This window comes from Haemaphysalis longicornis, unplaced genomic scaffold (assembly GCF_048455015.1).
Source record: "Haemaphysalis longicornis isolate Haplotype H1 unplaced genomic scaffold, Haemaphysalis longicornis Haplotype H1 scaffold_10, whole genome shotgun sequence".
NCBI lineage: Eukaryota > Metazoa > Arthropoda > Arachnida > Ixodida > Ixodidae > Haemaphysalis > Haemaphysalis longicornis.
The window spans coordinates 36397752-36422134 of NW_027526204.1; the positions used below are offsets into that span (position 1 = coordinate 36397752).

A 24383-nucleotide genomic window follows, 5' to 3' on the forward strand; every position below is an offset into this window, starting at 1 on the left:
GGTGAATTGCAAATCATGATTGGCGTACTTGACAAACAGTGTAAAATCGTGGGCCTGAACATTGACGTGCAGAAAACTGAAGTAATGCTTAATCACCTCGGGAGAGCACACCGGTTTGATATAGGTGGTGAGGTAGGGAAGTGGCAAGCGAATATTGTACTTAGGCCAAGTAGTGACCCCGGATCCGAACCATGCGACAGAGATAATCAGAAGGATAAGAATGCGGTGGAGGGCATTCGGTAGACATTCTCAGATAATGAATGGCAGCCTACGGTTGTCCTTTAAGAAGACCGTGTATGACAGCTGCACCTTACCGGTACTCACCTACGAACAGAAACCTGGAGGCTCAATAAGAGGTTCAACTTCAACTGAGGACGACGTGCGGGGCAATCAGACGGAAGATGATAGGTGTAACATTAAGGGACAAGAAGAAAGGCGAGCTTGTGAGGGAACAAACGCGTCCTAAGGACATATTAGGAGAAATTAAGAATAAGAAATCTACGTGGGCAGGGCATGTAATGTGGAAGCAAGATGACCATTGTTAATTAAGGGTAACAGAGTGGATCCCTAGGCAAGGCAAGCGTGACAGGGGGCGGCACAAAGTTAGATATGAAGATGAGATCAAGAAGTGTGCCGGGATAAATTGGTTGCAGTTTGAATAGGACCGGGATAATTGGAGATCGATGGGAGAGGCTTTTTCGGGGCAGTGGGTCTAAACAGTCTTCTGCTGCTGGTGCTGCTCATGATGATATTTACGTTACCTTTAGGAACCCAGGGTCGAGGAACCCAGGTTGTATGCTGCCCACAGGAAGTGTTTTTAACAGCATGGCTCTTTAATTAGGCTTCACTTTGGTCTGGCGACGTCCGCAAAATGTGTTTGCATAAAAGGATAAAAAAAAACGCCACCCGAACGTGAGCAAGCGCCTCGCGAGGTGCGCCCGGCGTCGTCCAGGCTTGCCGGTGGACTTTCGCAATGTGAAAGCTCGAAAAAAAAAACCAAGTGATTTGCAGTGGCCGCCCCGCCAATGAATAAAGCAGAAAATGCCGGGTAACGACTCCCCAGTGGTAGAGCACCACACTTTGGCTTTAAAAAAGAAACGAGCACGCGGCTTTCAAGCCATGTCTTAACAATCCAAAGGTGGAGATGGCCACCGGACTAGCTGACGAAGAAATGGAGGTGTACAGAGGCGAGGACGCTATACAAAAGGATTCGCCTTTGAGGCCTATGCCATCTGAAGACGGCGACAAAAGTAATGGCGATGACTGCGTCTGCATAAAACACTGTACATAATTTTTGGTCTTTGCTTTACGGTGCCACCCAATACGGCTTGGCACTTCTGTGTGCGACTTTCAGTGTGGGTAAAAACTAAATCGAGCCCCAGATTTGCTATTCCTCCGGCATTGCACCAGTAGTGCAAGTTGTGCCATTTTTTCATGAGGTGTACACTCCCCACATCTGCTCGTCGGCTTATTTCTTTCTCGCCACTTTCGACCACACTTCCTAGCCTAAAAGTTCCGTTCTCCGCACTTTGTTTACGCCGAGTATTGAGTGACGCCAGGTACCAATGAAACACTAACTTGATCAGATGTTCCATTTTAAAGGAGTCGTCGGTAGTGGGGCGGGGTTTAAAACTTGTGAAAGTGCGTCGGCGGTGGCGAGGAGGAGCGGAGAAGCAGTGTCGTGTAAACCGACCTCATGAGAATGACACCTGAGGGGCATTATACATGTATATCTTCACCGCACGAGTGATTCTAGATGTCGTTCGTGAAAACGATGCGGAAGCACAGGTTCGCGTTTGAATAAGTCGACTTTTAGTAGGTTCCTGATGAACACCATGTTTTATCAACCAATCATTGGTAACTTGTTTTTGTTTTACATCGGAGCTGTTTCAATTTGAGCTTAGGCCGTGCGTATCATTCACAGAAAACTCCGGTTGGGGAAGTGAAGAGAGGTAAAATACCAGGCCAAGAAGTGTGAGGGAAAGTGGATCTAGGCAAGGAGACCATGAGCAAATGTTGGAGTGCGCGCCTGAAGAAAAAAATGTGGCCGAGTGTCTGCTCCTTTTGTTGCAAATGTCAACGGAAGACGATAGTCAACTGGCGCCCCTGGCAAATACATGCCTCCCTTCTCTTTCCCGCTCTCCTTTGATACTGTTCCTTTTCGTCCCGCTTCTCCCAAGACAACACGCTAGACGTTTGCTCAAGTCAGTTTAAATTTACCACGTTTCTTTGTTCCAAGACGGGTGCCTCGATGTCAGAGGCACCCTCGAAGAGAGGCACCCTACTACAACATTTGTAGAAACACGATGCCCCCCCAGGTAGTGCGTGCAAAAGGAAGCGATGGTTTTTGCAGTAATTAGGTACTCTAAATGCTATTACAAAAACTAAGCATACTTGAATTATTTAATACAGGAGCACTGCAAATATCACTCATGTATTGTATTTATGCCTCATATTTGCGTTTTCTTGTTCTTCGTTAAGAACTTTGACAAGTATGAACGTTAACACCGGTATCAGACATTTATATTTGGCAGTGAGGATATAGTACTATTGCGCACTTTCTGTTTCACTTTAGCCGGGTGGTTAATCGAGTCACAGACAGACTGACGGAAAGACAGGCATATAGACAGACCAAAATTTTTGCGTTTAGTTAGCCCAAAAACGACTGTGTTTTGTAAAAAGGCTTTCAGTGGGCCGAATCGAACCTTGGTAACTAACGTTGAGAAACCGGCGTCTTTTCGATTGCGCTATGATTTTTATTGCTGGTTTTACAATAAAAAATGTTATGCCGCAGATAGGCTAAAAAATGTGGTTGATCCGTGTGCCATAGGAAACGGTAGAACACCAAAGGGAAAGGAGCCTTCACAGAACCAGTTGATTGTCAAAGGAATCTGCTTCATGTGCGAAGAGTTCACGAGCCTGAACCCGCCAGGCGAAGTGACGCCGACACGCAAGAAACAAAAATAACCGGTTTATTCCGGGACAACAAAACCAAAAATGTCATGCACAAAAGCGGAAACTTGAAACACAGCGGTCATTGGAACGATGCCATAGGGGAGCCTTGCAGAACACACGCACTTACCCCGTACACGAAGGCGCTGGCATCGAGATGACGACAATTGTCGGCGCTCATTACCGTCATGATGCGCTACTTCGCTTCGCCTGTCGTAAACGGCTGCACCATCTGAATTAGTCATAGGAAAGGACATGAGGCGCGTTCGTAGAGCTGCGCACGTCGCTGCTAATCGCACTTTCGGTACAGCGCCAGGTACCTTCCGTTGCGGCGAAAGGGCATGGGCTCAAAACCGTGCGCCGCAGCAACAATGGCAGGTTTCTGGCGACGTCACTTCCGTGACGGTTATGACGTGACTGAGATCTTTGTGTACCCAAGCATTAAACACTTTCCTGTTCAAACTGTCTGTCATGCATTGACTCATCGAAAAACAATAAATATAAAAAATGCACAGCTTTTTCAACACTAGTAGCCATTCGTAGTCAGGGTCTTGTAGCTTGGGAATCTCATAAAATAAGGTTTGCGCACCACACCTCTTTTGCGGTCGTAGCGCGGGCGTTGGCTTTGGAGATACGCTAAGTTGGCTCTCAACTTCGGCAGTTTTGATTTTGTACTTAAGAAGTGTGGATGGTAAACTACACTATGACACTGTTTACATAGAAACAGCTTCGAGTATTAGCCATCTTTTTTTTAAAGAAAGGGCACATTTAAGAAAAGCCAAGCTAAAGCATTTGAAGATCTCCAGGTCCTGTTTCCTGTTTCTTGGCATCCAATTGCGAGGCTGACCGACAATTTCGTACTGTTTTTTTTGCGGGCATACGTGGTTACTCTGACATTACTGGGTAGAGAGTTACTTCGGGGAAGTTCGGTTTATCAGAGAAAATGGGCGAGGAGAAAACGTTTTACCTACGGAAGACAAATTGCTATTAATTGCCAATCATTCTTGCTTTGTACTGAGCAAAAACGGGCGCTCAAGTATTAACAATAATAATGTAACTACGAAAACGTTGTTTTATTCTCCAGAACTGCGGTGCACTCTGGGTGATTGCCGACGTGTCCCAAGTCACCAGCGACGACCCAGAGCTGCTCAGCACCCTTGCCCGAAGGTCTCTTAACGAGAAACTTTCGCAGAGCTCCTCCATTTCTTGGATGCCCTGTCCGACTCCGGAGTGCGTATTTGTATGGAACACAAGGAACACCGCTACAAGCCAGGGAATTCAAGTCTGTAAAGGACTTCATATTTGCCCTGGATGTAGAAACCCGGTCTGCTTCAGGTAATTCTGACTTGCAATTTTCTCTTCTACAACAGCAATGCCACCCGTGAGGGCGGTGTTGAGTGGGCTGGTATATGCACCGAACGAAAGGGGGGAAATTGCAAACACTAGCGAGTATTACAAACTGTTAGATAGATACCGCTGTTCGGTTATCTAAGGTAATACGTCTTAATACATTCTCAGCTAATTAAAGTGAAAGACTTTGTGTTCTGAATGCCCAAAGGAAATTTCGCTCTTGCACTTGTCTCTGCGAATGATATGGGTGAACGTTTCGTTTGTAAGGGTTTAGGGCCAGTCTCTTCACTTCGTGTTTTGTGTGTAGATTTGACGTTCAGCGGAATACGTAAAATTTTAATGAGTACTGTTAAATTATCAGTTAACATACTTCAGCTCACCTGAGAGTGCTGAACGTGAAGATATTTGGGAAGATGCGTTTAATACGAACGTTATTTAAAATAAAAAAGGGGCAATTTACAACAACCCGTTTAATTTCACGCAGAATTGAATACTTCAATATTTTATTGTAACTGCCGCCACGAATTTTTCGACTTTTTTTTTGCGATAGTATGCCCTTTGGCATAATGTCTCAGTGGTACAAGTTGGCACCCGTTTCCCGGAGGAAATCCAGAAGACAGTGGTGGTGGGGCCCCCACAGCCATCGTTGCAGATCAGGAGGTCTCCCAGGATGCAGGCCTGTGCGTGAAGGTGTCTGGATATCGCTGCACTCAGGGAAGTGCACGCCTATAGTAGGTGGTTGGTGTCGGTGTCTTCGGCAGGAACCGTCCAGAAGGGGCAGGTGTTGATAAACGGGGCATTGTATCGTGGTGGCCACGCCCGGGGTACCGCAGGAGATAGGGCCACCCCAACTCGAAGTCTACGCAGCAGGACCTCCTCCCAGTGAGCGAGCCCACTGGGAAGGTCTGTTCCACACGGTGGGATAAGAACGCGTGTGGCGCGACGCAGATCTTCCGTTAGTTGGACAAATTGTTCATGTGGGTCCGTTGTCAGCAAGGTCAGCGGTCGTGGAACCGAGGAAAGGTGACAGGAAGTATCCGCTGCAATATGCGCGGTGATAGTATTACGCCGGATCCACGACAGTCGGAGAGGGCAGGGGTACGTGTCCAGCAGTTTATGAATCTCTCTTGAAACGGACGAGTTGGAGGATACATGGCGCAAATCCCGGATGGCCGCCGTTGAGTCCGTGTACATTTGTACAGTAAAACTTCCAGGGGCTTGAAGTGCTGGTAGTAGCGCTTGCAGTCCGTCCCGGATGGCTGTAAGCTCCGCCAGCATAGAAGGCCATGTGCGAAGTGATTCATAGGCACAGGTTTGGTTCGCTTCTGAATGAGAGGGACATTGTATCGCCGTAGTTAAAACGCCGTCTTGGACCCCAGCGTCCACAAATGCCTCTACAAACTGGGGCTGGTTCGCAGCCGCTCGTAATGGTGCGCCCGCGGTCTGCGCGTCTGCGTTCCCGGTCGACCGACTGTGGAGTCTAGTTAGCGGCCTGTTGTCGGTCACTTGATGGTATAGCCAGGGCGGCCTAGTTACGGGGTGGGCTGGAAAGGCGGGTAGAGGACGGCCCATGTAAATTGCCAACGCCGCTGCCTCCGGAACAAAATTAAGTTTGTGCTGGCGGGCGGAGCGGCGCTGATGTACAAGCTCATCCAGGGTGTTCAGTTGAGCTTCTGCGTGAAGAGATGGTATGGGCGTTATTTGAGGGAGGCAGGTGATTGTCCGCATTGCAGCTCTATTAATTGATTCAAGTCGGGCCCACTCCGCTTGAGTCATATGCTGGAATTGAGCCTGATAGATAAGTCAAGGCTGAAGTATTGACCGCACCAAGAGTCGGGTTATTTGGAAGCAGGAGCCTTCAGCCTTTTGTGACATGCGTCGGATAAGGTGTACCATTTGACCTGCTTGTTGGCGGGCAGATCGAAGCCACAAGGCAGCTGACCCTGACAACGAAATTTCCAATCCCAGCACGCGAAGAGAGGTAGCAGTGCGCACAGGCTGGCCGGATAGTTGTAGCGCGATCGGAGATATCTCCACTCTACGACGGCCCCAATCATTGGCCACGGACAGAAGGGCTGTCTTCTCGACTGAAAGCGAGAGACCAGCGTATTCACACCACTTCAGTGGGTCGGTTAAAGCTTGTTGCAGGCTCGCGGCTTGTTGAGACAGGTCTGGGTGGACAATCCATACTGTAATATCGTCCGCGTACACCAAAAGGTGTATGTCTGGCATGGAGCCAAGATGCCAGGCAAGCGGCAGCACAACTACGTTAAATAGGAAGGGTGAAATCACCCATCCCAGAGGCACTCCACGGACGGGCATAAAATGGCCATAACTAGCTCCACCAATCCGTACTGAAAATGATCTTTTAGTCAAGAAGGCCCGGATAAAAGATCGGACCTTTTCCGGCACAAGTAAGCTTTGGAGAGCTTCCAGGATAGCACTTTGGCTGACGTTGCCATATGCCTTGTGAATGTCCATGGCAAGCAACGTCCGCACTTTGCGAGATTGGCCGCTCAGTAGCACCATTGATGATAAATGCTCAAGTCCATCCTCTGTCCCCAGGCGAGGACTGAACCCAATCTGTGCCGGGTGGTACCATCGGTAAGTGTCCATCCACCACTGAAGCCGCGTAGCCAGCATTCGCTCCAACAGTTTCCACGAGGTGCACATTAATGCGATTGGGCGCAAATTGGGGAGATGCTGGGGTGGTTTGCCTGGCTTCGGTATAGCGACAATATCTGCCCGGAGCCATGACTCTGGTATTTGGCCCGAGAGCCACACCTCATTGATGTAATCGAGGAGACGGCTCAGGGCCGGATCGTCGAGGTTCTTATAAACCTCGTACGTAACGCAGTTGCAGGGAAGGGAGAGTTTCGAATTCGTCATGGTACATCCTACTTAATATTCCCCTAGCTCTTCCATGGAAAGAATTCACAAAGAAGTACTTGGGGACCGTTATTTAAAGAGAGCGCATAAATTATGGCTGGAGATGTTCACGCTATCGCGATTAAGTTGAAGGTATTCCGCTGAGAGCGCGGCGCTAGTGTTACCAGCATGTAAACAAAAAAATGTAAGCAGCATGTAAGCAAAGGAACAGGTTTCTTCCTACAAATACCCTGGCGTTCACATAAAGACTAACTTGATGTGGAATGATCGCATGAACCATATTCTGGCATCGGCAAACAGTTCTCTTGGCTTCCTGAAACACAACCTCAAACATGCTCCTTTACACTTACGCAAACTGGCGTACAAAACATTAATACCGTACTTATCTGATTCTAACGCGCACTTTTTCCCGGGAAAATAGGTCGAAAAATCGCATGCGCGTTAAGATCGGGTATGAAACCGAAACTGCCGAAACAGCGGAAGTTTCGTCCCACCCATCGCCATCTCAAGATGGCGCCAAAGCTTTTAACAACAATTTTTCGGACGCAGGAAGCATAGGCGCCTAGGCTTTTCTATCGGCGTTCACGCAAATTGTCAAATCGTTCAACTTGCGCGCTTGATAACAGCAATGGCAGCAGCGCCTCTCTCGCGTTCAAAACGAGCGGTCGGCTGAAGCGTGAGCCTCTGGAGAAGCTCGCTTCTCCAGTTCGTTCAGAAGTGTGGCATCGGGAACGCGCTTGACGGCACCGAGGACGGTATGTTGTGGTCAGCGGAGAGCGACGAGGCGTCAGATGAGTGAGATTACTTCGGGAAATAAATTGCCCGTTTTTCTCGCATTCGTTTTTCTTGCTCACAAACTTTCGTACCCGTTACAATCGGAGGTGCAAGTTTTTTCGGTTTTCTTGCCAGGAAAATCGGGTGCGCGTTAGAATCGGGGGCGCGTTAGAATCGGGTAATTACGGTATGTACTGAAATAGAATACGCCTGAGCCATATGGGGTACCCATCAAGCATACCTAATAACTGATTTGGAAGCCCTGCGAAACGTGATGCACGCTTCATCTATTCGAATTATTCGCGTTACACCAGTGTAACAGCATTAAAAAATCGCGCCGTGCTTGAATTCTTATGTCATCGTAGTTGTATATCTCGTGTAACACCATTTCAGAAACTTTACTATCATGTGGTTCTTCATAATGATTTTAATGTGCGAACCCTCAGCCATCTTCCCGCGTCCTGATCGTTCCCACAAAGTCAAACGCGTCACGTGTCGTTCACTGGCATTTCCTCAATAATTCATATTTGGAACCGCGATATAATGAAATATTCTGCCATCACACATCATCACCGAAACAAATGTCCCGAAACATAAACATGCTCTTAACAGAAACTTGCAGACCTAACAAAATTTCACTGCCTCATTTGTACGTTTGTTTTCCTTTTCTTGTTATTGTTTATCTTTCTTTTCACAGGCTTCTAAGCGTGCGTGTAACGTTGTGTCAATTTTGATATGGTGGTCCCAAAATTTTTTGTGTATTTGCTGCGAGTGTTTTTTTTTGTTACGTGATGCACTGTCACTTACTTTACCCTTTTTGTTTTTGTGTTTTGTTTCAATTAAATTTTGATTTATGGTTTTACCATTCTGATTAGATGCACACCCTACGTATTACCCACCGCCGGAGTACCATTGGGGTATCTCGAAATAAATAAATAAATAAATATATAAATAAATAAATAAATAAATAAATAAAAATAATCCTTAATAGGTACTTTGACAGAGCTATACGTGAGTGGAGTTCCTTTGGAGACCGTCTGATCTCGAGCCGAAGAATGTCATTCCATACAATAAGATGTATCCCCAAAGGTCTTGACGTGCTATTATTTTCAGGTAGCTGATTTAGCAATTCGCCAAGTTGTTCAAATTTCAAAATTTTAGGAATTTATCTCATTAGCTCAACATGGCCTATGCCTCGCGCCGTAGTGCTGGTGATAGATTTTGACCTCTAGGGTATCTCTACATTTGCTAAAACCTTGTTACATAGCTTTTTTTGTACCTGTGTTGAAAAATGTCCGCATATCTGCTTTGGTCACATATCTAACGTGGCGCTCTTCTCTCCCATTGTTCCCTTCTCTGGATTTATTCAATGTGTGTTTCTTCATTGAAATTCTATTTTGCCACCATCGCACGATTCATGCGCTGTTTATTTGGACGGGTGTAACCTTTTTCTGTTCATTGGTTTCTTCTTCTGTCTGTAGTAGGAGGAACGGGACCTGTGTTCTTTAAGTGCTCTCATTCAATTCGCACCCGCAGGTGCCTTTCACCGGCTCCTGCGGGTGCTGCTCCTTTCATTTTGTACTTGTCTTTTTTAAAGACGATAGTCTTTCTTGGGCTACTTAAACCCAGAAATTTTGGTCTGTCTGTATGTCTGTCTGTCTGAGACTCGATTCAACCACCCGGCCAAAGCAAAACAATGCCTGCGCAATACTCTCATATAGTCACAGCTAAATCTACCCGTCTAAGCCCTAATGTAGATTCTTGTCAACATTGTTGAAGAAGAACAAGACATTACGCAAATATGAGAGAACAAATCAATACAGAAGTGATATTTGCAGTGTTCCTTTATAAAAAAATCAAGCACGCTTGACTTTTGCGAAATTAAATACTTCATCAACTACAGAAAAAAATCACGCCATACCCACGGAATGAATGATGATAAGTGGGGCGAAGCTCGATAGGGGGAGATAATCGGTAACCGTAACTCTCCCGTGAAAGTTCGCGCATTACATCATTAAGAAAGGCGTAAGACTGTGTGCGAACATTGTACAAATCAACTTTTATTTTCGGAGTCAATGCTCCCAGGCCTAGACCGGGTGAAAGACCCCGCGCCATCGAGGACTACCCCGCACCTCCACAACAATTTGTCACGTAGGATGGGACACAGCGGTAAAGAAAGAACTTTTATTTTGGGTGAACTTGTGCCCGAACAAGACGAGAGGAAACGAGCAAAGGTCCTTGCGTCTCGTTCGATCTCCGAGAACGACTGCCTGCGTTCGTGGCGTGATCTCTTGCGTGATCTCCCCCTCGCAGTCACGTGCGCTCGCGCCTCCGTTGGCGAACACAGACAAGCTCGCACTCCCGGTGCCGAGTTTGCGCTGCCGGTTGCAGCAGGTCTTGCGCGTGCAACGCGGCCCACTTTGCGACATCTCCGAAAGGATGCGGCGGTCACATACCACGAGACACAAGGGATGGACAGACCAATGGCTTTAGGAGCTTCGCCCCTAAAAAGAATTCACTCCGCCGTCGCCTGCGGTCGCCCGCGCCAGTATAGCTTCTGGCACCATTTTATTGAAATCAGCCGGCAACAGTTACGCAAGGTTCCACTAGATAGGTTCCACGTGCTGCTTGCAACGCACGTGGAGTAGGGAAACGCGGTTCAATAAACGTTGAAGTAGGGCGCCTCGATTAACGCCCGTCCTCGCCTTACGGCAGCGTTCGCATCGAGACACCCGGTTTGGAGCAGTGGAGCGCGGGAAATTTAAAATGATTTAAGCAAAGCTTTGGCGTCTTTACCTTGGGAGGAGCGCGACGCAACAGGAACAACATGAGAGGTGAGCGGGAAAGCGAAGGGAGGCATTTACTTCGCAAAAGCCGACAAAGACTATCGTCTTTTGACGGCATTTGCAACGAAAGGAGCAGATACGCGGCCTATTTTTTCACTTTCTACCGTGAAAACCAACCCAACGTGTATTTTAAGCAAAAAGAATGCAGGTGTAACCAGTTCAGTACTCACATTGTGTCTAAAATGGGCCTCAGGTTTACTTAGCGTTAAATAATTGCGATGTGTAAAACCAATGCTACCAGTTTCAGACATTTCGAATGGTTCGGCGTGTACGTACTTGCCTTTTTCTTATCGTGTCTTTCTTATCGTTCTCGGCGTGTACATACTTGCCTTTTTCTTAACATTTGGCCGGGTGACTGAATTGACTTACATACAGACCGGCAGGCCAAGCATGTGTGTTTCCTCGGAGTAGCCCAAGAAAGGCTATCGTGTATAAAAAGTCGTCGGCGCTGCCGGGAACGAACCCGCGTCATTGGGTGCAGCAATACAGCGCCTTGGTGAGTGAGCTACCGGGGCGTGTCACGTGGTAAATTTGTGCTGTTGTAGACAAACACTGACAGCTTATTTTCAATGATTTTCGTGAGGAACTTGTTGATTCTGATAAGAGGTTCATGGAGAGGCTTGCCGGACCGTTCTTCAGAATTTTTACACGAGGGCAGCTTGTTTATAACGCACTGTATAGCAAACCCTATTTCGGTAAGTGTAACGTAGGAATAGTCGTCGTCATAATTATCCCAAGCCTATCTACGCGCACTGCAGGGCAAAGGCCTCTCCCTTTATTCTACAAGTGTCCCGGTCCTGTGCCAACTGCGACTAATTCATGCCCGCAAATGTCTTGATCTGATCTGCCCATCTAACTTTCTGCCGCCCGCTGCCAAGCTTGCCTTCTTTAGGGATCCACTCTGTTACCCTTATTTATCAACGGTTATCTAGCCTTTGCAGTCAGTACATGCCCTGCCCAAGTCCATTTCCTCTTAATTTCTGCTTATATGTCCTTAACACGCGTTTGTTCCCTGCCCCGCTCCACTCTCTCCTTGTCCCTTAATTTTACACCTATCATCTTCCGTTACATTGCTCGCTGAGTCGTCCTCAGTTTACGTTGAATTCTCTTACTGAGCTTCCGAGTTTCTGGCCCGTACGTGAGTACCGGTAATCTGCAGCTGTCATACACTTTCCTCTTCAGATTCAATGGTCTGCTGCCATTCATTATCTGAGGGTGCATGCCGAAGGCACTCCATCCCATATTATCCTTCTAATTATCTCTGCCTCATGCTTGGGATCCGGGGTAACAACTTGGCCTTCGTAGGTATACTCGCTTACAAGTTCTACTGCCTTTCCAGCTGTCTCAAATCGCTGTGCTGTCCCGAGGTTATTGATCATTACTTAAGTTTCTTCATAATATTATTCAGGCCCATGGTTCCCCTCTGTCTTGCGCGGTAAGCATGCTTTTCAATTCTTCCCCCGAGTTGCTTCCCTCGAAGGCAATGTCATCAGCAAATGTGAGGGGACTGAGGTATTCTTCATTAACCCTTACTCCCACCTGTTCGAATCCAATGCTCTTTATACTTCTTTTAAACAAGTTGTAAATAAGATTGGAGAGATTGTCTCCTTGTCTGACACCCTTCCTTATAGGTATTTGACTGCTCTCCTTATGAGGATGATGGTAGCTGTGGAACCATTGTAAATGTCCTCTAGTATTCTTACAGAATGCTCGTCTACACCCTGGTTCCTTAACGCCTGAATGATTGCTGATGTTTAGACCGAGTCCACTTCCAGCGGTGGCGTAGAGGTAGATCGTCCGCGTCGTGTGCAGAACGAGCGTGGTTGGAATCGCGGTGCCGGACAAATACCACCGGATGTAAAAAAGTCTGCGCGTGTATGGAATTGCAGAACGAGGCTTGGGGTGCGGCCTGCCCCGGGTGACTATTGCCGGTAACGCACACCCTCACCATAGCAGGATTGGCCACCCTGGTGTAGTAATGGCAACAACCTCCCATAAATACGCCAGTCCGTATCTCCATTGCGCTCAGTTTGGCATGGTAGACGTATGTGACAAAACTCCGTCTGCACTGCATGGATAGCTGACGTGGAGGTGTTTTCACTGATCGGTTTAGAGGAGGGTACGTTTGGCGTCACGCTGCTGCTGCGTGGTCTTGGGGAAGTCGGAAGCTCTCGCTGTCCAGCAATTTGACCTGGTTGCTTATTTAGGAGTATTTTGGGTTGCTGCATTCTTGCGCATACTTGGCGGTCTTCATTGCAGATTTTGTACGGTTAATTATAGCGCGTTTCGCCGGGTAAATAAGTACAGCTGCTGTAGCCGAATCCTCAAGGTCGCGGTTGCACGAGGGTTATTTGCGCAAGCTGATCTGGGTATTGGTCCTTCAGTCGTCTCCACAGAGCACACTGCGGGTGGCCTTTCTTGGAAAAAGATTGGCTTGCGGGATATGTGTAGTTCCAGAGCACGTTTTGGCTACAGTAAAGTGCGGAAGTCAGATGTTAGCAGAACAATTGTTTGGGAGATGAACTCGAGAAGAGGCTAGTGTTCTGGCCCGTTCTCATTGTGACAATAGGCGCACTTTAATGGTCTAGCCACGCAGAAACGTGATTTTTGTTGTTCGAATAAACAGCGCACAAAACCAATAAAAAAGATACGGGCACATAGCACGAGTTAATATTTCTTTCCTTCAATCGGTTCACGCTGTTCATGCCGTAAAACCCTGAGCCAATAGCCGAAACTCTGTTCAATCACAAAGACACCTCTGGTGGAGTCGAGTTCGAGTGAGGGCAATTTTCCTTGAAAAGTAGTTAATACTACGGAAGAAAAGGGGACAAAGACAAGATAGAGAGAGAGGGAGAGAGATAGGGAGAGAAGAGAGAGAGAGAAAGAGAGCGAGAGAGAGCGACAGCAAACTTTAAATCTTACGTCCGATGGAGACAGGATGAGCGCAGAGTTTCACATCCACGGACAAATTTTGTCGATTTGTTGGAGACATTTTAGGATTCTACAAGGAATTTATCTTGCCTTGTTGGACGCGTATTTTGCATCTGTTATAGGAACAGGTGGGAGTAAGGGTTAATGGAGAATACCTCAGTAACCTCAGATTTCCTGATGACGCTGCCTTGCTAAGTAACTCGGGGGACGAATTGCAAAGCATGCTTTCCGCACTGGGCGAACAGAGTAGAACCGTGGGCCTGAAAATTAATATGCAGAAAACTAAAGTAATGATCAATAACCTCGGAGAGCACAGCAGTTTGAGATAGGTTGCGAGGCAGTGGAAGTGGTAAGCAAATATATCTACTTAGGCCAAGTTGTGACCCCAGATCCCAACCATGAGGCAGAGATAATTAGAAGGATCAGAATGGGGTGGGGTGAATATGGCAGACATTCTCAGATAATGAATAGCAGCCTACCATTGTCGCTGAAGAAGAAAGTGTATGACAGCTGCATCTTACCGGTAGACACGTACGGGGCAGAAACTTGGAGGCTCACTAAAAGGGTTCAAATTAAATTGAGAACGACTCAGCGGGCAATGAAGCGGAAAATGATAGGTGTAACATTAAGGGACAAGAAGAGAGCAGAGTGGGTCAGGGAGGAAACTGGTGTTAAAGACATATTAGTAGAAATTAAGAAGAAGAAATGGACGTGGGCAGGGCATGTATTGCGAAGGCAAGATAACCGCTGGTCATTAAGGGTAACAGAGTGGATCCCTAGAGAAGGCAAGCGTTGCAGGAGGCGGCAGAAAGTTAGATGGGCAAATGAGATCAAGACGTTTGCGGGGATAAATTGGTCAGAGTTGGCACAGGACCGAGATAATTGTAGAATCATGGGAGAGGCCTTTGCCCTGCAGTGGGCGTAGATAGGCTGGTGATGATGATGATGATAGGAATAAATCTCATCATGGGCATGGGTAAGTGTCAATCATGCCCATGATTTTTTTGCGTTAAACACTGCTGACAAATATGAGCCTTGGCTCAAGTTTTGTTGATGGAAGGCTTTCCAAAATTACATTTTTCGACGTTGTTTGTTTTGCCAGCAACATGTCTGCAAGAGGCGCTGAAAGCTTCTTAAACGAACACGGGCGATGCCAAAAAGTAGGGAAAAAACGCAGGGAGACTCGGCAGACCTACATAAGCAGCAGACAAGCAGTTGCCGTTCTCCCGCTGCCAGAAAGCGTAAATTCGCCGAATGGCGATGTTTTTAGTTAGATCCACTTCTATTACCTTCTATATTGCTTCACACAGTTAGGCCGCATGTTCGGCACGAAGTACCACTTCCGTGCAAAATATAGGCTCTTCCGCAGCCCTATCGCAGACCATAAACAGCTAGGTGCTTCGGAAATATATGCTGCGATCCTTTTTGATCACCTCAATATTGAGCTCGCCTGCACCGTCGTTGAATTCGAGAGCCCGGCGCGCCGGTCCCCAGAGGGCGGGGGCAAGTAAGGCTCGTTGTGGGCGTAGTAGGTATAGCGCTGGTCTTTCCCATGAAACTGAAAAGAACTGGCCCCAATTGTACACCTAATAGTTTAACAATTCCGCCAGGAGTGTGTCTCTTGTATGCAAAGTAAATTTGCTCCGAAAAATAGAAGTATCCGCGTGCGAGATGTTGCGTTCTTACTTTAATAATGCCGCTCACTATAATGTCAGTAGCAGTAGCTTTATTCTTAAGCCTTCGGCGCCCCGCCCATTGTAGTGCGGACGTGTTGGGAATTTCATATCTTATTTCTGTGGGACTGCCAAGGCCGAGGCAACTGTAAAACCTCCCAAATGCTGTCGCTTTTCTTACAGACGGTGATGTTTTTTATAATGCCTTCGTATGAATGGGCAGAGTATGAGCTACTTCAATCATCATGGCTTCTGTACTGTTATGACCAGTCCAGTGTATACGCATCCGTATGCCTAAAACAGGACACGAGTATACAAAAAATGGTCTCTAATCTAGTTTGTCTGTGAGGGCCAGGCTAATTGCTATTTTGTGTAAATAAAAACTGCAGGAATCAGCATTTCGATATTGATAGGTGAACATGTCAGAATACTGGAGTGCCATTCAGCACTGGTTTGCGATACAGTGCAACCTCTCGAGAAACACTCATTATGAGGAGACAGGTTCTTCGCCTGTGATCTTCGGGTGTTGCTGAGGGCTCCACCAAAGCGAGTGTACCAAGTGCAAGAAAATTAGCTCTCGCGTATGGGCTAAGAACCCGTCAACTGGGATTGAATGCCCTTCCTGACACACTTCTTATAAAACTATTTCTCATCCCAGCATCACACGGCTATCTAGCTCGCTAGCTATCACGTTTTGGTTCACGTTAGAAAGGCGTCGTGAAATACTGCGTGAATTATTTTCTTCAAACTTAGGGAGAAGTATTTTCTGCGAAAAAGCCAAACTAACTACGCAAATCTACATTTTGCGTACCCGAAAAAGTGTTTGCATTCTTAATTGTGATCAACTTGGCTACAACAAATTTGAAATTTGTTGTGTATATTCAGTGTGAACAAACCCGACGGTAAATCGTAACCTATAGCCCTGTTTGATCAACAGCTTAGTAAAATATTATTATTTATTTTCAACCAGATGCCAATTCCTGTTCCACTACGGGAGGCCGTGCGGACAGCAAGGATCAGATCACTCCACGTCCTTGGAAGTTCTGCTTGTAGGTATTCTATTCGAAAAACCTAAAACAAGTGCTGGTCTCAGTGTATTTTGCGTTTCTCATGACAGGAGTGTTTATGCAGTAAGATATCTACCGTATTTTAAAAAGTGTGCTTTAGTGATGAGCCCGCCAGCTAAAGCAAGTTATGTAGCTAGTTGCCTCCTTAGACAAATTGAAGTAGCACTTTCCCCCACTCCTTTCCTATGCAATTACTCTTTCTTACACAGTACTCTGATAAGTGTAAATTCTGTCAGGAACCTGCAACTCTTACACACATATTATTCGACTGCTCAGAAAACTCAGACACTCTGCCCCTGAACCTATCCCCATCCGAGGACCAGCTCCTGCTTGTGACAAGGGCTACGGCAGCCTGGGGAGCGCTTGGGCTCCTGTACTGAGGACCCACTTTCACATTATTGCGCAATAAATTTGTCGGTCTCTCTCTCTCTCCCCGGGACAGCTTTGTCAAGCCAAGCATGGTCACTTTGGAGATTGGCCAAGATTTGCTAAAAAAAATACTCCAGCGTTCACTATAATTGTGGCAACACTTGATCGGAACGCGAAAGACACGTCATAGCGTTCGCCCCTCCAAGGTGACGTCCAATGATTATCACTTCTACAAAAATGAGCCAAGCCCACACTCATAGCAACAATAGCAAGTAAAAGTCGTTGCGGCAGCGAAGAAGAAGCAAATCGTCTGCAATTGTGGACTTAAGACGTCGTGATGGTGGTGAAGGTTCTGTATAGCTTCGCTACCTTCAAGTCTTTAGCGTTAGTGTGAGCTGTCTTCATTTTAATGAGAAGCGCGCATTTCATTCTTTTGTTCGTCTCACCAGCAATACTGTTTTATAAGCAAAGAGCCTTGCTTCGCGGTTGATGATCTTCAACTGGTTTTGTCAATTTCGTAATGTTCCATACCAAAGCGATGTTTCCAGCAAAAAGAATCGGCAGCAAAAAGTGCAAAAACAATAAAGCCCTGAAGTGGGAACACCGCAACATCCTATTTGACTAAATCTTCTGTGCACGAAACTTTGCCAAAAGGTAGCGCAGGTTTGTGATTTTTATTCCTTACTGCTTGGAGTCGCCCTTTGCTTCGCGACATCTGGTAGAAGAATGGGGTACAGGCACCCTAAGCACCATGCAAGTCACCAAGAAACCCCAACCCGCGCTAGAAGCCGACATCAAGGTGCAGAATTTGAGTTTGAACTTCGGATGGCTGCTACAGAAATTTGAGGCAGACGACGCCGTGACCCGAACCAAGGTCAAAAAGCAAGTTTACCTATAGTCCGACAATGCCCTTTGAACTTCTTTCCGTGAGAACCTGCTGAAAACACGCAAGAGTGTTTGGTGAAGCTGAAGAGAGGCGGAATTTTCAACAGGTCAGACGACAAGCACCCTTAAGGGAACTAATTTTCACCTCAAGGACTACTCTCGCGTGGCGGTATAAAATCACTACAGCTTGCTTACGTTGTGGACACTCGTCAGATCGTTGCTTGAGAAAACGTTAGCCACTGGTATACATAAAGAACGAGCTGGCCTTTTCCTGTACACGCACAACCAACAACCCATAGAATGTGTAGTGTTCGTTGAAGGAACGAGGAATGTGTACCGGGGCGCTAAAACATAAACTACAGAACAAAGGAAGATGCCTTTTCTGGTCCGTGGTGTCACAATCAAGAGCGACTAGCTTCATTTATGTGCGTCTCCGAGTTCGCGTATGCATGCTGCCCTGATAGCAATGATAATGCCAATGTAAGCAGTCGTTCAGAAGGAGTTGAGGAAACAATTCCCAACGAAGGCGCAAATGTAGGTCCCGTTCCTTGACGAAATATACCGTGAAGAAGCGCAGCAAGCATAGGGGCTTTTACTACGTCGGTAGAACTGCGAGAGCGGCAATTCATGGCCTAAGCAGTCGCTCTTCGTTGCACAGGCCTGCCGGCGTCCCACCGCCAGAAGGGTCCTGACCGAAGCAACCGCCAGGTCACCAGCGCTGGGTTACCCCACACCAATGAACGTCGACAACTTGGGAAATCCCTATTGTGGTCCGCTATGCTACCAGTGGGGAGAAACTGGACCCATCTACGGTGGCAGTTCTGACAAGCGGCTCCATCTGCCAGGCTTTCGTGCAGACGCACACCGCCGATTGGTCGAACAATGCCAGAAGAACATCATAAAATGCCCATCCAGGCGGGCCCGCACGTTTCCCCCGTCCCCATTGGCCGTATTTACAGACTTCTCCTAACCACTTCAGCAATATTGACTTTGAGCCAGAAACTTTCTCTAGCCCACGGAGAGTTAAATCAAAGCAGCAGATTCTGGGCTTGAGAGCGGGGGACAAGACTTTATTCACTGGCCTGATAATTTCTCAGAAGGTCGGCGGCCGAGTCCAGCTTGGGCCCGCGGCGGCGTCTGTGGCCGGGCCGTTCGTAGATGAGGTGAATGCTATGGCATGTCTCGCTGAAGCACTGGAGGACCCGCACGGATCGCCAAAGCGATTCGGGGGATACGTGTCGCTCTGAAGCGTGGATGTGTAGCAGTTCCAGGGGAAAAAACGAAAACCATCTGTCGAAGCAAGCACGCACTAAATAGACAACGCACCACCGCGCCACGACAGCAGGACACCCGTCCGAACCCTAAAGACTCACCCGAACACGACGCGCCTAACTACGCGGCGCATACCTGAGCTCACTATGCCATGAATGAATATTATGTATGTGACGCAGCCCACCCAACCTTCGCCGTGCCCGGGCTGAGATAGGAATCTTTGAGGTACCCAAAATTGGAAAGGACTACGTCTGAACTACAGTCATCACTCCCCTACAAGAACCTACAGGCCACCCATTATTGCCCCTACATGCATCCATCCTGCCTATAGGGGTGACGATACTCACGGGACCCGACAACTCAATGATGAGTGGATGGTTTGCGTTTAGGAGAAAAGCGTTACGAGAATTTCAGATGACCCGCCCGTCCGCAAAGCACGAGTCAATGTCGTAAAGTCAAGAGGAAAATACACACAGCAGGTGACCGTATACAAAAGCACGTGCTCTGTAACTGCTGCCGCAATACGATCCACGGAATGTATTTTTCTCGCACAAGGGAGCAATATTTTTTAGGTGTGAAAAAACTGCGGCGCGTGAGGGACAAGACAATATGAAAGGAACATGACGGGCGCAGACTCACAACTAGCTTTATTGTTAATATAATATATAATACTAGCTTTATTGAAATATATAATATCTATTGCACATGCGCCCAAAGCAGCCAGTTTTTTCCCTTTCCCTTTTCCCCCGTTATCAATGCACCATCCTATTCAAAAATTCAAACTGACTTCCGTACAATATAACAGAACGTACGCTCACACAATTTCCATTGGAGCAATATTAGACCTGCGGATAAAGCCAATACCTTTTTCCGCAGACCGCGTAAAACGGCGAAATTAGCAATAATCAACGCTCCACGCTTACCATTTCTGATACCCTCGTAACACTAGCTCCACGTGGAAGCCTCCTCACTACCGCGTACTCTCAAGGTGGTGCTTCTGACACCGAAGCTATTGTGGAGAGTGACCAGATTGCTTCTAGAGCACGCGGTGTCCATCGCAAGAGGCACAGGGTGCTGGAAGCGACAAAATGGCACTTGTGTAACTCATTTCACTGAGTGGTATAGTCATCTAAGCTGAGGAGCATATACTTTCATACTCGATGAAATTAACAAGCCAAGTGACCTGATAGCCAACCGCATTGTCGTGCTTGGCAGAAATGTCGACGAACACCTTGCAAGGCTAGAGGCTGTACTTGAGGCTGCTCAAAAAATCTTGGATGAGGTCATTTTAATGCAGATACGCTCACAAATAGAAAGCGTGAAATCTGTCGCCTACTGTTCTGTCGCACCAAATAAGATCTTTTTAGTTCATAAGTTCTGTTACCCTGCCTACAAACTGCTCAACATGAAGAGGATTTGCTGCAGAAACTCCTATTCTCGGGTAGTTCATTACGATATTTATATGGTTTTATATGACTAGGCGAAACTTTAAACGTCTCGGCGAAAGCGGTCAGAACCCATACAACTCTTTCTTCCCCACACAGTGACCATACGTGAAAAAACAACAAACTCCCACCTCCCCTCGCGGGAACCCCTGTGTAGATGCGACGCATAGGCGGAGCGGCGAAGGGACCGCGTTTTATAGCGCGCATAACGCTGAGGGGACTGCGTAAGCCGGTCCCAGTCAATGACGAAGTTGGCGTACTTGTAAAGCGGCGTGGACTCTAGGTGTTTGAGCCAAGCGTGGATGTTGCTTCGCAGGAGAACGGCACACCGGTTATATGCGCAGCGCGCCCGAAGGAGAGGAAACCGCGGAAGACAGAGTACTGCACATGCGCCAGCCCCAGCGCGTCGGCCGCGGCTATGACGCAACGTGCCGCGGCTATGACGGAACACAATACAACACAATCCACTTTAATCCAATCCAATCCAAATCCAATCCAATCCAAGCCAAGCCAAGCCAAGCCAAGCCAAGCCAATCCAATCCAATCCAATCCAATCTAATCTAATCCAATCCAAGCCAATCCAATTGAATCCAATCTAATGCCCCTCGCGAGAGAGTTCGCTATCGGAGAGGAGAGGGGGTGGGCGCCGGAGAGCGCAGCTGGCGCGGCGAGGAAAAAGGGGGAGGGGCGGACAACGCCGAAGACGACGACGACGACGACGACGACGCCGCCGGAGGGACAAGGCGAGTGCATCAGATGCTCTGCGTCTAAAAAAACACTTTCGGGAAGAGTTAAAGGTAAGGGGTGATAGCCACTATCGCACAACAGTAAGTAGGGCTGTGTGGTGGTGTCGGCGGAGCAGTGTAAACGTGGCTGTGACAAACAGAGGCCACTCAAAATTCTAAATGAAAAAAATTATGCGACATACGTCCAGTACGTTACGCTGTTAAAGGGAACCGGGCAGTGCGTGAACGCTGAGGTCCGTTTAGCGCCATCGCGGAGAAGTGCGGAGAATCAGAGATAGGGGGGACCTGCGCCGTGGCCGCACCAAGCGGGAGTGGGCGGGCCGTCGTCGACTACGGAGCTCCGCCGGGAGGCTTAATTAAGGGCGGTTTCTTGTGCCTCATGCGGTCAGTACGCATGTTCCGGCTGTCTCCGGTTTTTGCCAATTATCGGCGATGGCGCCTCGCGGAGCTCAGCATCTACGCTTTCGTCGGTTTCGTTTTACAATGGTCGGCACGGTACTTGCAATCTGCAGGCACCTTAGAATCGCGACGCCGCGAGCTTTAATCAAAAGAAATCACTTCAATCTCGCGCAAAACTGTCAAAATGTTTTAAAGTACGATTCGAAGTTTAACACGTTAGAAACACCGGCTGCTCCTCGAAGTGTCGCTAGTAAGCATCTGTACAGTGTGCATGAGCATATCTTCTACCAGATTATCCATATAACTAAACAGCGGGGCGTACACTTCACACAAAGTGTTCTAATACTGTTCTTCAATTTGATGCAAAACAAAGTTTATATAGAATACCATCAGTATAACATGATCCCAAGAAGCAAATGCAACGCCCTTGTTTATTAGAAAATGTTAGGTGAAGAACAAATAGAAAGATCTTGAAGGTTAAAGACACGAATGTCAAGTATGAGTGTAAGGTTTATTCACATTACCAAGATCTCATGCTGCATCACATAATACACAATCGCATACAGAATTGCACTTATAAGCTGCACATACTTTGATTAGACTTCCAACTACACGTGTAATTCAACTTGTGTTTTCAATTTCATCCTGTTTGTGTTGTCATTTTTCTAAAAATTACGTGCGGCACAATTTTTTTGTGGATCGAGTGTTGTAAATAAAGACGATTTAAAGAGCCATTTAACAGTTATTTTATATCGCGTACAATACAGCACCGTCCATTCCGCTACCTTTGTCTGTGTTGCCGTGGATGAGGTCATACAAGGGGTCCCAGATACGTACTGCGGTTACGATTGAAATTTAGTAGGAAGTATACTTAAATCGAGCGCCCGGCAAACTCCTAATAGAGCAGCCAGCTAAGTAGGCGGGGTTACTTTCCTTAGTGGGTTTGTCTTCCACCAGCCACAATAGCAGCGCTGATAGCACTATCAGTAAAGCTTTATGTTTCAGGTATAGATCTTTACAGCAATCATGGTCATCCTTTTTTTGGAACATTCAGTCCCAACGTCATGGTGGCATTTATAACACCATCTACTCATTTCTATGTTCCACAAACCGACCGCTAGCATTTGCCTGCTTTGCCTCTCAAGCTGTTGCTAATGCGCACGAAACAATCACGGTTTCTGTTTTGCTGCTCCAGTATTCATTCAAATCATGGCCAGTGTCTGAGAAATTGAAACAGGAACCTTGTTTGTCATAAAACTCGTTCGTCCGTGTTTGACATGATGGGGACGCCTGTCGCACAAAAACACCCCTGCGTGAGTTTTTTAATTGGTTTGCTCTTTCCTGCTTCTTCATTGCCACGAACCCCTCGGCGATTCTAGGTTAACTTGGCTAGGTTAATAGTTCTGTCACCCTCAGGAGATCAGTATGTCGATTTAAACAAACCGTCTAGAACGTCCGCTTTCATTGCTTCAAATTACATGCCTAGGTGGCGAATATGAATATAATAAAGTTTGGGTAGCAGTTTCTGCCCTGACAATTTAACTCCGGAAACACTGTCCAGACATAGATCTATTGGCTTAGTCGGCCTCTAAGATGTTTCGCTGTTTTTCCAGCTGCTGACATTTAGTTCCGGGAATTTTAGATGCGACTGCATCTCATTCACTCGCCTTGTCCCTCCATACGGCGTTGTTGTTGTCCGTCCACACCCCTCCCCCCATTTCTCCTCGCCGCGCGAGCTGCGATCTCTGCCGCTCACCCCCTCTCCTCTCCGATAGCGAACACTCCCTCGCGAGGGTCATTGGATTGGATTGGATTGGCTTGGCTTGGCTTGGCTTGGATTGGATTGTATAGATTTGGATTGGATTAGAATAAAGTGAATTGTGTTGGATTGTGTTGCGTCACAGCCGCGCCACGTTGCGTCATAGCCGCGGCAGGGTGTTCACGGCACGTTTCACGCGATGGGAGAATCAACCTAACGGAAACAACAACGGAACTCCCTATGCGTCGCATCTACACAGGGGTTCCCGCGAAGGGAGGTGGGAGTAATTTTTTTTGTTAAAATCTGTTGAAGGAAAAAGTCAACTTATTTTGCCAGTATTGGCTTAGTCTGCTTTGATCACGGAGTAAGGAGCAAGCTAGGAGGGAAGCTTCGCTTTCTTGGGTACTTATACAATTTCACAAGCAATTCGAGCAGGTTTAGCTGCTGTCCAAAGAAGTTGTTGGGCTGACACAGCAATCATTATTTTTTTGCGCAGGCAGAATGTGGTAAACGTTTTGCCTGCGCAGCCACGGCAATGGGGTGAACTAGGCTGCGGTCTTATCGCCCACCAAGGACCACTGTCTCTCTTTAACTTCGCCGTCACAGCTTCGCAGATGCTTAGTGCGCGTCAGTATTCCGAAATTGTGTGGTGTATCTCAAACTCTCGCCTTTATGGGTTCTTCGCAACCTAATATATTCTTCCAACGTGGCCACAACCATCCACATCATCCAGACATATTCCACCGAAAACAGTCAGGACTTCCACATCTGGACAGGTGCCTTGGTTAGCAGATCAGTTTTCAGGCTTTCTCGGATACGTACTGTTTCATCAATACAAGGAATGTATGCATCCATTTTATTTTTCCTTTCATCAAATGGCACTTGAACCTTGCTGGGCGGTAGCAACAGGCTACTGTTTACCCCCGTGAAGCCAGCAGTCAATGCGGCGCAAAGCCACCATACAAATGATTTTGTTTTTAGGATCTCCAGTAATCTCTGCCTGCTGTCTCATTTTAATCCTCTTCC

The 24383-nt window shown here is 47.2% G+C and overlaps 1 protein-coding gene across 1 annotated transcript in view; it reads left to right on the forward strand.

Moving 5' to 3' along the window:
* Positions 1-24383, forward strand: part of LOC144158378 (uncharacterized) — a 126100-nt gene that overhangs the window by 63108 nt on the left and 38609 nt on the right. The window contains exons 4-5 of the mRNA XM_077689239.1: positions 4037-4287; positions 16386-16464. Coding sequence (XP_077545365.1) covers positions 4037-4287; positions 16386-16464 — 330 coding nt within the window. The remainder of the gene's footprint in view (positions 1-4036; positions 4288-16385; positions 16465-24383) is intronic.